Genomic DNA, 15,409 nt, shown 5'->3' on the forward strand with positions numbered 1-15,409 from the left:
GTCAAACTACGCCTTGGAACACCCTCTTACCACCCCTTCCATGGAGATCTCAACTGGTTTTTTTCACGTCTGCCAGGAATTCCTTTGTAAATTCCTGGCAGACATAAAAAAGGTAAATTTGGTCATAAGCATACCTTCATGACCACATTTAGGCTCTGTCACTTAATGAGTTAAAATTCTAATATGAAGGATTCCTGACAAATTTCACAACCACCTTACCCGGAGTGCTTGGCGGATATTCCTTTTCAGAACAACTGCTGTGATCGATGAGGCTGAAGTGGTGTGTCTTATAAGTAAGTCTGATTTTGTGTTTCCTCTTGTGAATTTCGAGAGTGAAACACATTTTCTACTGATATTTTCTGTGTATTGATCCACACGTTTCTATTGATACCTGAATATATTCAATAAATGCTATTTTTCATAGGAAGAATAGAATAATGTTAGTTTATGTATAGGAAAGGAGATATAAGAGACTGGAACCAGCAACTATGTTTTTATGAAAAGACCATGTAGCAAATACATAAGTAACACATTCATTCGTGCAGGTGGTAGAAGACAACAGGTTTCAATATTAAATAGGTTACACAATATAACATAGCGTGCCAGGAAGGTTGATAGATAGGATACCTTCACCTCAGCCCCTCTCTTTTTAGGGTTAAATTACTTGATTGACAGAAAATGTGCCATTCAGTCGCTCCTTGAGAAAAAGGTGGAAGGAATAAAGTGGCTACTCTTGACAATCTGGTATGTTAAAGTAATTTAAAGATCTGCTTAACTACAAGAGGAATCTGGAGTGGTTGTATTAAGGCTCAGTTATAGGCACAAGTGTCTCTGAAGGCTCTTTCCCTCACATATTGTTGTCCAAGTGGCGGTGATGCCTTACACTGGACAGTTTCTGTTCTTTGTGTCATGGTGTGTTCAGCACTCTCTTTTCTCTTTTTCAGAACCTCCAAGGGTCACACTGTCTGTCCTACCTCACCCTGATGGCCCAGTCCCCAAAACAGTGCTTACCTGTGACATAGCACGATATTTCCCACTGGATGTTCAAGTGCATTGGACTAGGAATGTGCAACAGGACAGTCTGACAGATGGACAGGAGATTTCGGAGTCCTACTCCTCCAGCCACAGGCACAACCAGGATGACACATTCAGCATCAGCTCATCCATCGAGGTGCTTGAGTCAGACTTGGATAAAGGTGGCGAGGTCTACACCTGCAGCGTCAGCCACATATCACTGAAGGAGCCATTCGCAGTGAGGGTGTCGCTGGAGCCTAGAGGTAATCGAGCCTTGTGACCCCCATCAAGCCCAGCTTAAGTCTGCTTTTTCATCCACACACATGCATTCCACCAATGCGACACAGAGAAATCTCCTTACCGAGGGCGCTACCTCACATATGCGGTCATTCATTAATTAGGCTGTTCTGTGAATTCACCTCCCTTTCCAGACACATTGCTCCACCAATTTGAGGATGCCCATGATGGCTCTCTCTCTGTTTATGCAGGGCCAAGTGCTTAATTTGTGCCGGTGTTTGCTGGTGCTCAGCACAAAAACTTATCAACGCTGCAATTTATTTTCAATTGCCTACCACATGGTAGCGCTCACTGTCTATTTTTGAGCAACGCCTATAAGCAGAGTGTTTAAAAATGAAATTTACTGTAACATTAAAATGATAACTCAGCCAGGCGGTTCCTACAACTTTGGTGATACAGAATAATCCAAATTGTCACATGTGTTAGCTTGTGATGGTTAGTTGCTAATGCTGACACTGGCAGTTGAGCTCTCTGGCTGGTTGTTCAAGCTCCAGTGGACTCCCATGAAATATTTTAGGTCCTGCCACTTTTTGTTTGACATATTAAGCACTTGCACTTCCCAGTGATGCTGCACAGCCCTGGAAGAACATTCCTTTTCTATACACTGCTCCAGAATGCAACCCAGCATTAGGGGTACCTTTTGTGCTCTATCCCCTGGTGAGACCTCCCCCCCCACTGAAATGCCACTGCCGTATGCCTCACTCACATTGTGTGTTTATTTCTTCCAGGAGCCACATATATTTTGGGAGCCTGCATCCTGCCCATCATCATCATGCTGCTTGTTATCACCGGCTATATGATCTTCAAACTCAGGAACCAAGGTATGAAATCTGCTTAAGCCACCAACCATCACTTGTAGGGTAGCCGTCCGCCTAGCACCCCTACAGGATACACCACAGTCCGCCCTCATACACACCAAACCCCAAAGCAAGAACTCCTATATCATTCATCATAACCAATTCCCAGGCAACTTACCTTCCACCAGTTCAAAGCCAGCACTCTCACGCCATTGCTCTCATCTAGTGACTCAATAGAATCCCCTGTAGTCAGGGCTCCTATGCAGCACTCTTCACCCAGCACTCTTAATCTAGCCCCCAAAAGCCATTGCTTGATAACCACTCAGCACATTCTGCATCAACATGTGCTGCTACATCTTCTGTGTTTTTTAGGTCCTTCTAACCATACAGCGCGTGCACTGCCATTTGCATTCCATATTGTGGGCTTACCAAGAACATACAGAGGCTTTGAGCTCACCCATTGCTTACTATTGGTTTTCTTTCCTGACACTAATTTGAATGTTTCTTATTTGTTTTTCAGCGTGTCAGTCTTTTATTTGTCCCTCCCATGAAGCAGTGACTTTGTACCATCACTTTTTATTAGCTGGCTTCTATGCTTCCATTCCTTGCATTTAAGCACTATTATGTTTCTGTTAAGCACTCCAGGAGAGAGCATACTTTTCCAGCTGTCTCCATCGTGTAGTTTTTGCCCTGTACACACTGTGTTGTTATCAGTCATTTGGTGCTTCTCCCTACCATGTTCCACGTTGTGTTAGCACTTGTATACTCTCTCCCCTCTGCTATTGTTTTCATCCTCTGTGTTGCTATTGCCCACCTTAGTTCTTCCGACTTACCTACTTTATTTAATTTAAAAAAAAAAAAAAAAACCTTTTTCCCAGTCCAACTCGGATACACTTGCTTTACTCTCTTGGCCCACTGACTACCAAAAATACAGTAACCTGGCACCCCCATTTAAAGCGGCTTGGCACCTCTAATCGTTAGTGCCCAATACAGCTATTGCTTTAGTTCCACAAAATAATTCTCATTTTATGATTTATTAAATGCAGCAACTGTGGACTTCAGCTCTGTACTCCTGCACATTGCGCAACCCTATCTTCTATAATACGGTGCAGGGGATGATGCGGAATTAGGAGTGCATGGTCATGGACTGAAAGTGTTTTCTAGACCAAGAGGTGGGTTTTCAGAATTGTTGGAGCAATCGGTGGCTCAGAACTGACTATGGAGAGCATTCCACAGGAAGGGTCCACACAGTTTTGAAGGCCAAAAAGCCAAGGAGGCGTGAGATGGCTTTAAAACAGAGGGAACGCTTTGGATAGCAAAGCAAACCATGCGAATTGGGTCACGATGAACTAGTCATTTTGGGCTGTGGGAGGGTGTTCTGTCATGTGCAGTGTTGAATGTTTAGGTGATAAGTTTGTATTGGACCCTTTGCGTGGCCAAGAGCCAGCCTGATGTATCTCTTTCGAGTGAAGTGGATCTATGTTAGGATCAGATAGTGTTCTCAAAATTGTGATATTGGAGAAAGAGTGGTGCTCGAGACTGACCAAGACGCTACTGCAGAAGGCCAGCTTGCGCATCACTCATGTTGCAGTTAGTTAATCAGCAATTTTGTAGGCACAGGGGACAAGGTGATGAATTCAGGTGTCATGGTAGAAGTAAACAGTCTGCCAACACTTCTGGCTGAGAAGTGTTAGTTTGGGCAAATTGGATAAAGACTGGTTAGCAGAGTTGTAGAAACATAGGTAGCCAGACAGTAGGTCACCCACATCCTTGAAAAATTGATAACATTCTTGTACTGTTTTTGTATGATTGGATTATATTATGTGCTGTAACTTGCCTAAAAAGATATCAAACACAAAATCAAAATGATAGTAATTAGCAGTCTTGATTTGCTGACATTCCAGAATCTTACATGTAGAACATACCTGCAAATATAGAAACGTGAATACTGTGTTTTACACTCCCAATGATCTATAATTGCTTCTTTAACTTACTGTCAAACTATATCCAACACCATTCAGGACACTTTATGTAGCTTTCATTTATGGCACAAGCAAAATTGGTATTAAATCTGTTTGCTCTACAATTGTCTGTGAATGATCCATTGCATAGTTCTGCCTGTACTTGTTGCTGGTGGAGTAATACAATACTCCAATTGGAAGTTGTAACATTGTCTTGAGGTTTCATGGTTCAATGCACCAAGATACTTGTATAGTCTGTTTAAAATTTAAGTTAAAGACAGTGGCCCTCATTCTGACCTTGGCGGTCTTTTCGCAAGACCGCCGAGTTACCGCCGCGGTGAAGACCGCCGACCGCGGCGGTATGCCGCTGTGCGCATTCTGACCGCTGGGAGCGTTCCGCCGGAAAACCGCCAGCAGCCACACTGGCGGTCGGCGGGAAAGTGGAGACTGGTCAACCTCCACCGCCACGCCAGCAGAACACCGCCCACAGAATTACGACCCACATTTCTGTGTGGCGGTCTTCTGTTGGCGGTCTTCTGTTGGCGGTCACCTCCCCATGGCTCCTGTCACCTCCCGGAGGACCAACGCACAAGGTGAGTTGATCGTCCGTGAGGGGAGGGGGTGGGGGGGTGTGGTGTGATGTGTGCGTGCATGGGGGTGTGCGTGGGAGTGTGTAGAGGGGGTGTGTGAGTGCGTGCATGCGGGCGGGGAGTGCTGCTGTGCCTATGGGCAATGTGTGTAGTTCGGCGGGTGCGCATGTCGGCATGTATGTGTGCGGGTATGTGTCCCCGTTGTGTATGTGTGTGTGTAGGGGGTGTGTATATGTGCATGTAGGGGGTGTGTGCATGTCGGGGTGCGTGTATGTGCATGTCGGGGTGGGGGTGGGGAGGGGGTTCGTACCACCTCTGGGGGGTGGCAGGGGGGTGGAGGGTGTGGGGGGAGGACTCGGGGGGGCAGTGGGGGGTGGGGGAGACCCCTATCAGTGCCAGGGAAGGAATTCCCTGGCCCCGATAGTGCCTACCGCCATGGTTCGCATGGCGGTTCCCGACCGCCAGAAACCGCGGCGGTAAGCAGGGTCATGATACCGTTGGCGGTCTTGGGTCGACCGCCGGACCGGAGTGCGCAGACTCCAGCCCGTCGGTCATGACCGCCGTGGCTGTCGGAGTGGGGAAGTGGCGGTCGGTCGCGGCGGTGACCGACGCGGTCAGAATGCCATTTTTAATACCGCCGGTCTGTTCGCGGTCCGACCGCCGTCTCTCCGCCGACCGCCAAGGTCAGAATGAGGGCCAGTATGCTGAGGTTGTCAAACAGAGGCAAAGAAATGTATCTGTGATTTAAAAGAAAGGCCTTAGGAGGTAAATTGCTGTTGGTTCCAAAAGCTCCCAAGGACAGTCTTGTTTGGATACACTATAGTCTGTTCTGCATTCTGGCTGAAAGCTCTTGGAGGACTGTAAAGGCCCATAGTGCCTTACAGACATATAGACATATATACCTCACCATCATACGTACCTGAAACTTAACTCAATTTGTGTCCTCTGTCAATTTGCTGATTAGCTGGGCCCTTTCCATAACCCACCTTTAAGATTTAAATTATGTTTGACTGTGTTGCAGGCTGGATTGCATTACACTTTCCCTAATGATGTCTTGTTTCTGTTACAGACCGTGCACCTGTGGTTGATGCCGAGGGGCAGAAGGTAAAGGCAAGCTTGACTTATAGAGTGCATGGGGTATTCAGGCCTTTGCAGGGGAGGGAAAAGAGCAATGGGGAATAAATTAGAGTCCAGCATGCGAAAGTGAGGTATATCATCACCTGATTTATCCTTTTCCTCTCTGTCCTTTCCAGTTAAAAGTAAATTAAAACAAGTAGAGAAGTAACAAAGTTACAGAGCTGTCCTGCCGGAGGCCTTCGGATGGTTCAGACATTTAAGCTGCAAGTAGAAATTTAAGTCGCAACAACAATCTCAGTTGTATCATTCTGGCTTCCACAACAAGTGGAGGCTTTGGAAAGATGAAGTCCTCTCCATCTTCTCGTAACTTTGTGGCGTGCTATTTTGTTTCTGTACATCTCACATGCCTCGTCTTGGGACTTTAGAAGAAAATACATGGATGTTAACGAATGATGCCCAAGCCATCTTGTTAATGTTGAACTGCACGCTAACACCCGTGTGTGTTCTTATCTCAAAGTAATACAGATCTGTCTCTGCTTCAGGGAAGGACTAAAGAAAACTGACACTCAAGATTCGAAGAAAGAAACCATTGTTACTGTTGTGACAGTGACCTGTCCCCTTCCTAGCCCTGACGGAGGGTCTTGTTAAGGTCTTGTGATGTCATGTGGTGCCCCAGGATTTTGTGGCTGTCAGTTCGAACCTGCAGGGACTGAGATGATAACATCAAGCTCCTGATGGGGCACTAACTCATATACCTGGTTAGCTGCTGTACAGATCTACATGATAAAAACATTTCAAATTTGAACATGCCTGCTTCCAGAGATCTTTTCCTGGGTGCTCTCATTCGTGGTTGTAACACTGGTGAAGAGGAAGGGATGAGTGGACACAGGCAAAGAACTAAGTGGTGGGACTTTTCTGTGAAGTTTTCACGGGAAACATAGTTTAATTTGAGTGTCATGTATTACAGCTTATCAGATTTTATGAAGTTCTTAAGTGATGTTTCGAAAGAAAAGGATATACTAGTGATGCTCTGTACTTGCTTGGTGTACTGTGCAATGCTCTGATGGTGTTTGTTCATTGTGCAGAATGTCCTTGTACTTGAGTCTTTCTGGTGAATGTCTAAGGACGTTTGTGAGTATATGCTTCCTTTAGGTATGTACTTCAGTGTTTAATCTTGACACAGATGAAGAAGAAGGTGTGGCTGGAGATGTTTGGTTGCTAATATTCATGGTATCATTAAGGCTGGGCCAGGAGTGTGACATCTTGTGATAAAAACCTGAAATGGGGGATGTAGGGTAGAATGTTGCAGAGTGGCTTTTCAGTTCCCAGGCACTTGGTGGAGTAACCAATGCTACTGCATAGTGTAGATTTTTCTTCATTGAGGTGTCACCTGCAAGACATGGCAACATGTGAAGGAAGCAGGTTCACAACAAACCCCTGTATGTTCCTGTCGGTGCAGCTTGAGCTAGTATTGGGGATATTTTATTAATCAGAGTAAGGAAACGTATGGTGAAAGAAGGTACTGTTAAATTCTGTATTTAGCATTTCCAACTTTAAGGTACCCATGACCTGGAAGTAAATAATGTAACTTTAATGGCGCTAACCTTGCACGTCTCCAGCGGCACTATCTCTAGAAGTGGTTAAACTGGGAGAGTCATGCTATGCTAGCTCACCTACACCTATGAGGAGCCTTTCCACGCTTCTGCATCTACAACAAACTTTTCCTCTCACTTCACCTCATACAGGCATTTACATGATGCTAGCATGGCCTCATGTTATTGCTGGCAGCCACCTTGGATGGGCAGTTCGGAAAGTGCCAAAGCATAATAAAGGGTCATCCGCTGACACTACAGAAACTACTTTGCACACCTTATAAACAGAGGTCAGAACAATATTCTCTAGTGGAGCGCTCCAGCTACAGGATAAAGAACATAAGACAGAACCTGATCGAGTGGAAGTGAATTAAGGGTGACCAGCATCTTCATATTTGATTTCATGGCCAATTGTTCTGAGGATTAATTCTGTTGGCTGCACAGGCTACATTCAGGATGATCCCATAATACTGTGATTACCAGAGTCATGTGGGCAATATCTAGATAGACCATTTCTCTGAGAATAACGTATTGGTGACCTGTGCAAGCACGTTGGATATAGTCAAATTAATTACATGTTTTAAATTATTGTGTTAATTTGTCATATTTTTTTTTTTAGTTTGTTGTATTTTATAATGTGAGACTTAAATGGCTGTATCCAGCATGTCACAACCACTATTCCTTCTCTCAGAAGAGCAACATCTTTCTTGGAAGCATTGGAAAAAACCTTTTCAAATCCTATCAAATAGCTATACATGGTGAACATTTTTCAGCAGTTAGGAAAGAGGTAATACTTCTCCACAACAATGACATCTAATCGAGGAATATTTATGAGAGTCTTGATAAACTAGCTATTAGCAATGGTGAGGGTGAAGTGAGGGACATTTACGAAACATCTGTAAAAATGTTAGAGAACATTTAGTAACACATGCAAGTATAGAATCAATAAGGGACACAATTGTGTAAGCCAGCAGAAGAAAATAAAGTGTGGAGAACTAAGTAGCTAGTTTAAAAATCTGGCTAGAACATGTGAATTTTGTGACCTGACTGACTCTTTAGTCTGGGGCAAACTGATGTGATACACTAATGACAACAGAGTACAAGATAAATGTTATAAAAAAGTCAATATTTAATGGAAGTTATTGTCATGATACAAGGTCAAGGTAGAGGAGATAAATGATTTTGACAGAGTTAGTTATAGTAATGTGGCAGCAGAATTGAGTGGGTGAATGATATTAGCACTGTGGAAAATTATAATTCAAAGACGTTGGATACTGAACTAGAAAACAGAGCAAGTGAAGGAATGAGTGAAATTGGGGCTAAATATTTAAGAAGTATCTTAGTGTTATCTAACATTCCAAATGGTTTTGTGAGAGATGCCCGGAGTGTGGAAGGCAAGAGCATCACACAGGGGTTTGAAAACCTGGCAGAGCACAGCAAGTTGAAGAATTTCAAGAAGCTGTAAAACAAATCAAACTAAATGTGACTGATTTGAGTCCCGTAGATGAAGATAAACTTATAATGCCTGATTGAGTCACTACGTTGGGTAACCCGATGGTTATTGGATTCCAGTTTGTCTTACACTTTATTTGATGACAGAATTGGGTGATAATTGTTGGGAGCAATGAAATTAGGTTGTCCAAACCAGACCTAAATCCAGGAGCTTATGGCAGGACTAAGATTTGGTTGATTTGTTATACTCTTATGAAAACAGAGTTTAAAGAAAGGGGTAATCAAGGTCTATATGATAAAGAGAGGTGGCAATATGTTGTGTTGGAGACATCACCCCAAACTCGGTATCTCACTAATCCTCAGTGCACCTCAACAAGTGATTGTGGTCTTCCATATGAGTAATGGTGAAGACATTGTGAAAAAAGTTTTATAAACTCTTTACAAATAATTCAAGTTAACCCAGATATTTTGAACAAATGATTATGCTGAAAGTGGGAGAGAAACAGTGGTCTTCAAGGTAAGGACAGTTCCCAACATGATCCTTAGCCCTATTAAGACAAGAATCATATAGGTTGGGGAAAAGTAAAGTCTTAGTGGTTTGCACCTGTAGTGTTGGTGCCCGTTGTTTGTGGGCTGGAGAGGATTATAAGATCATGTGGAAATTTCTGTGATCTGAATTATAATATATGAGTAGACAGTGGAAGAATTATTATTGGTGAGGGCGCACAACTTTTCAGAGTGATGGATTTAACATTTGCAAACCCTCAAATACAGTTACCGGGAGGATATAGGTATCTTGCCTCATTTGTAACACTTTGGGGGCTTATTGTTTTGTTAGGATGCCTTTTGGCTTAGCATTTGTGGTTGCATACTTCCGGAGTGGGTCAGGAAAAGTGCTCTGGTGAGCATAGATCAGGTGACATTCTTCTTGGATATTTTAGTACACTGCAGTGAAAGGAAGACCACAGTGGGGTTTTGATGGAGGTCCTCAAAGATTAGAGAAAAATTGAATCCCTGTAAAGAAATGGAAGAGCCAGTTTTGTGTAAGTAGAATCACTTATCACTAGAAGTTGGCGTAACTGGGGTATTTCTCTCTAGCGTAATTACCGCAAAATTAAACACACTTATGTGTAAATGTGTGAGAAGGGTCATCTAGCATTTAGCTATATTTTCTCAGCCGAAAAATACTTGAGCTGGCATAATTACATCATGTTGGTAATTTCACATCACAGGAGTAATGTTTAATTACTGAAATTACTCTAACTACTTTGGCGTAATTATAATTTCTTATCACACAATTTCTGGTGTTGGTTTTAGCCCAAAATGGATTTTGCTGGAGTTCCATACCAATTACTTGGCTTAATTGAGTACTATTTTAAGTCTTTTCAGAACTTTGCAAAGATTGCACATCCTATGACAGTGGTGATAATTTTGAAGGGTCAAATCAAAAGCAACAGCAGAATAATTTGAAATTAATCAAGAAAGAAATTGGTGAATGTGAACTTTGATATGCTCCAGAGGACAATTTTAAATACCAACACTTGTTTTCATGGATAATGCATTGGGCTTACTTAGATGGTTGATTGTGAGGAAAGAGTGGTGGCATTTGCCCCCTATTCCTTTTGGGAGGTGCTGAAACTTCTCTGTGATTGAGAGAGAAGCACTTGCTTGTTATTGTGTGGCCAATCACTTCAAATTCTTTGATTGGGATGTACCATTTGTAGGTTGAAGTGATTGTCAACCACTTTTTAAAACTTTTATGTATGGGGAAAGGTGTTAGGGATATCAGTTTCAAAGTACAATACTTGAAGAGTTTGAACGCAAAGGTGGCTCATTGCTTGGCTAGGCTTCCAGTAAGTGATGTGTTTACTGGGACCTAGGACAACTCGATTGATAGGTGGTATCTGAGACCCAGGAGGAATGTATTCACAGAGTGTGTCTGAATTCAGTAGAGAAAATTAAGTTGGAGGATACCAGAGGAGCAGATAATATCTTTGTGAGGAGTAAAAACCAGATGGTGAAGGGCCAAACTAATTTTATTGCATTATCTGATTTAGATAAGGAGTTTTGGGATATGAGGTGTGAGTTATGTTTACTTGGAGGTGAATTGTTCAGAGTAGATGGATTGATCTCTCCATTTGGGATTAGAAAAAGAATTGTGAATCTTGGCCATAAAATCCATTTGAAGAGGAGTCTGACCGAGGCATTGGTGGCCCAATGTAGATCGCATGGTGGAGGATGGTGTTAGATAGTGCAATAAGCACACAAGGAGGGATAAGTGTGTGGTAATGAAGAAGACTCGTTAGGCTCCAAAGAAGTATGGCCCAAACTGGGTTTGGGTATCATGGGTCCCTTAATTTGCAATAAGTAATGTTGCTGGTGGATTACAGCACTAAATTGGTCAAAAGTAGGTATGTAAGTTACTCACCTCTGGCTCTGTAATCTGTACTTACATTTTTGAGATATGAGTTTGCCTCTGACGGTGTGCACAGAGTTGTTTACTGCCAGCTGTGTTCCGTTCAATCCTGCTGCAAAGCGAGGAATTCTTGCTTAGTTTGAGCATTGTTTACCACAAGACGCACCCGTACTCTTTACGAACCAACAGTTGGTTGAGTGAATGAATAGATTATTGGGAAGTTGTGTCCAATGAGTAGTAGAGTGACAAAGCACCTGAAACAAAGTTACTTGAGGCACTGTGGGCAAACTAGACAACAACAGATAGTGTGACTGGCGTGTCACCTTTTGTCAGTCTAAGAGGATGCATAGCTGGGTTGAAATTGAAACCCATATGGCTGAGGAGTGGTGTAAGACAAAAGGCTGGACACAAGAATGTGTCTTTTGAGAAAATTAAACTACACTAAGGCAAATACAAGAGTTGCTCGACAGGAGCCACCGGGTGAAGACTTGTGTGTGGAATAGGCATGGTGTTGGTAAAGAAACTGATGTTGGTTAGCGGGGAATCACCTGCAATTTTGGGTCCTTTTAAAATTGTGTCAGGAGGAATGTGTTGGTAGTGGAATCTGGTGATGCGTGTAGCATCTCTAGGCTTGAGTGTTACAGGGCATCTTCTAATGCGGAGGGTATTCTGGGAAGCAAGGTAGACGAAGTGAATCATGGTGGTTTGAAGTGCCACAGAAAGAGACCTGTCTGGCAACAAAATCTTGTAGAGAGACCTATGGCTGATGGTTGGATGTCTGCAGCAGTGATTTTGCAGTGCTGGTGAGAGCAACATGGCACTTTAGCCTCAGGATCCACCTCCTGGGACAGAGTTGTTAAACTATTCTTGCTTTTTTTTGTTCTTTTTTTTTTGCTGTGTACAAACTCAGTTCTTTTTACTTTGAGGAAATTTCTATTTTACTCCTAACTTTATTTTAGTACCGAGCAGGATGTGGTGTAGTCGGCAGCGAGGCTAGGCAAGTGAGGAGGAATTTGCTAAATTCACCTAGAGTGTGGGTTTCTGGGGAGAATGCAGATAGTCATTGAAGAGTGAATGTCCAGCTGCCAGGTCCTTGGGAGCGCAACTGTGGCTACTAATAAAAATGTCCCATGTGCTTTTAGTGTACACCTTTCCTTCAGTGAGGCATTATCTACTACACTTCACATTGATATATGCCTCAAACGTGGGGTATTGAAATTTATTGTGATACTGTAGGTCGAAGTTCGGAAAGGATTTTAAAATCAACTGCACTGAAATAGCCTGAAAGTTTAATTGTGTTTTCTTTTTAGCCTACTGAGCCCTCATCAATGAAGTGCATTAGGGGTCCTATGGCACAGTGAGGCCAGGACTGACGTCAGACCATACTCATCACGCTTAGGGCAACAACTTCAGCAAGCAACCAAGAAAAGGAAGAAATGTTTGAATTCATCTCAGTTATTGCATTTCATGTCATCATGTTTCACCTACTGTGCCTCCGAAAAGAGACCAGCCATACACAAATTACACTTGGTCCTGTACGTACAGCAACAGTTCAACCTGTCAAACCCCTTTGGACATAAATGAGAAAAATCCAAGACTGTTTTTTTCCCATTTGGCCGTCATCAGTGAAACCCAGCTTGAGTCCTGTGACACAGTGAACACTGGACTCATTTTCTGTGTTTCCAAATCTTGCCTGCGGTTATCAGAGTCCCTTTTTTCTCCTTCACAATCCTGTCGCTGTGCTTCTCTGTGCCTCAAGCACCTTAACTTAGATTCACCCTGGCTTGCCCAAGCAGAATAATTTAACTGTCTGGCTTCAAGGAGGTCTTGTCATTAGGACTGAGGTGTGTGTTTCTTTGTTGGTTGCCGCTTAACTGTTGTCAGGAGAAATGGGGATTACAAGAAAATAAGTTGCGCAACAGTGAAGGGAGGATGCTTTGACTTTTTATTGGTCTATGTTGTAGACATGGAGAATTTTTCTTTAAATTAAAAAAAAAAAAAGATGACGCTGACTCGAGGGTTGGATGCTTGGCTTTGTGGTTGAGTATGAACTATCATTGGAAAGACGTATTTGCAATGCTGGTGCAGAAGTTGTCGTCATTCTGGGACATTGAAGACAGAACAGGAAGTGACTTACAGGGCATGGCTGGGATCAATTCAAGCATTTCTTCGATCACTTTGTTTGTTGAAGGGCAACATTGCTGGTGGCGTTTGGTCTATACACTATGCTGTACAACAGTGGATGGTGCCATTTGGTGTCAGCCTGTATTTCAATGTAAAAGTATATGTGGAAGATTTTGAAATAGACATTCAAGACAAGTTCATTTTTGATGTTATGTACAGAGTCTTGTTCAGTCAGTACATTTTAGTCACTTGACAGTGACATTCTGATAAAGAGTACATTTTATTCTAGGATATTTTATTGTTTCAGGTGTCATTCCAAATGCTGATGAACAGATGACTGTGACCTATCACAAAGGGCCAAAGGCCCACACTTGTTAGTAGTTGTTCGAGGTTTAATTTTTCATCTTGAAAGTTTATTGTTTTAAAAAAAAATCATTTGGCAGAAATATTGTATGCATAAAACGCAGAACAGATCTGTGGCTGTGCCATTGAATTAGATGTAATAAAAATAAATAATACAAGCACTTGTTCAACCTATCCGTCTTTGAAGTAGTGGGTCATTGATTTGTTTGTCTTTTTCTGTGAATGATTTAGGATTTTCCTTCCAGCCTCGCAGAGTTAGGCACATTTTAAAATGGGCTCTACCAAACCTGAAGGAGTGCAGGATTCACCCTAACCTGGCGTCAAAAAGAACCAGCCTTCCGCATCAAAACATACGAACAATAAGTGAATGATTATAACAGCATTACACAACCTGATTGATGAAGATCACATGTTACCCTGAGGAGATCACTCCCCTGAAAGTAATTACACTAGGGTTGTTGGGAGATAAGATGAGGAAACAAAAATTCACCTGCAATGTGCCTGCCAAGTGGGCCACAGAGCTGGAAAATCTGGAGAACAGGAAAACAAGGGATTACATTGGGATTGTAGGCCTTCCAGTGTAGGTGGAATACAGGGAACCTATGATTGCTTATATTCTAAAACGACTAAAGCTAGCGTTTGATAGGACTTTTCAGATTGAAAAAGGCCAGAGATTAAATAACATCAAAGAAGGTGTCACCAGATGGAGCACCAGCATTTATACTCAGATTCACAGAAGTTGCTGAAGCTGTTGCAGTTGTCAGAAAAGAAACCTTTAATTCATTCTGTATGAGCGTTGGTAGCTATTGTACTTTCTCCATCTCACAGGTTGTCATGCATTTTATTGCATTTAATGTATTGCATCTATTTCTTGCATGTAATTTATTATATTTCTAGATATGTCTGTATATTTATTTCACTTTCTTTTAATTACTAATGCATTCCTGCTTGACAGTTTCTAGACCAACCATGTTATAGAGTATGTATTAATTTTGCAATATGAGAAGGTTTAGATAGGGGAATGGGTGTTGGAGATACTTTTTTGTCTTGTGTCCTACATTAGCAGCTGTTCATGTCTTTGATCTTCATAACTCAGGTATTGTCAAGTTCTCTGTGGAGGGACCAGCTGAGTACCCCGTTATATCTAAATCCCTACGTAGACTTGTCCGTGTAATAACATGCACATATTAGTGACTGCAGGAAAAACTGGCAAAACGGTAAGCGAGAATGGCTGCACTGGATTCTCCCACCAGTGGATTAGTCTTGGGTATGGGGAAGGTAACAGAAGTTCAGATACTATGGACTAAGGCTATTTAAAAAGTGCAATCTTGAAGTAATATGAGAAATGGACTATACTCCTGAGATGGACTGGATGGAGGAGTATTAGTGAGCACATGTGCTGACGTTACTAGTATTTATCTTTGCGATGTTCTCTTAGATAAGAAATATTTGGATTTTTTGTGTAATTATTTGAAAACAAATGTGATTAGATTTAATCTGTTAGTTGTATGTATATATGGACAATATTGACGTTTGGAGTGTTGATTCATTTTATGTTGAATGTTTTATATGTTTTATGTGTTTGTAGATATGTGGTGTTGTGTATAACGAAGTGTCTCATTGTTTTTCTTTGTATTGTTGTATTGGTTTTAGGGAAGGTTTTTTTTTATCAATGATGAAATGCATATATTTATTTTTCTTGCATTATTTTGTCATTGAGAATAAA

The 15,409-nt window shown here is 42.2% G+C and overlaps 1 protein-coding gene across 3 annotated transcripts in view; it reads left to right on the forward strand.

The window, feature by feature from the left end:
• The window catches only part of TAPBPL (TAP binding protein like), a 71,736-nt gene extending 57,879 nt beyond the window's left edge, over window positions 1–13,857 (forward strand). For 2 of the 3 annotated variants that reach the window (XM_069243120.1, XM_069243122.1), the window contains exons 5-8: window positions 945–1,277; window positions 2,040–2,132; window positions 5,729–5,763; window positions 12,507–13,857. In XM_069243120.1, the coding sequence (XP_069099221.1) occupies window positions 945–1,277; window positions 2,040–2,132; window positions 5,729–5,763; window positions 12,507–12,557 (512 nt within the window). In that variant the 3' untranslated portion in view covers window positions 12,558–13,857. Of the gene's footprint in view, window positions 1–944; window positions 1,278–2,039; window positions 2,133–5,728; window positions 5,764–5,912 lie in introns of all 3 variants that reach the window. The other variant, XM_069243121.1, reaches the window with a different exon arrangement.
• Window positions 13,858–15,409: the final 1,552 nt, after the last annotated feature.

This window comes from Pleurodeles waltl, chromosome 7 (assembly GCF_031143425.1).
Source record: "Pleurodeles waltl isolate 20211129_DDA chromosome 7, aPleWal1.hap1.20221129, whole genome shotgun sequence".
NCBI classification, from domain to species: Eukaryota; Metazoa; Chordata; class Amphibia; order Caudata; family Salamandridae; genus Pleurodeles; species Pleurodeles waltl.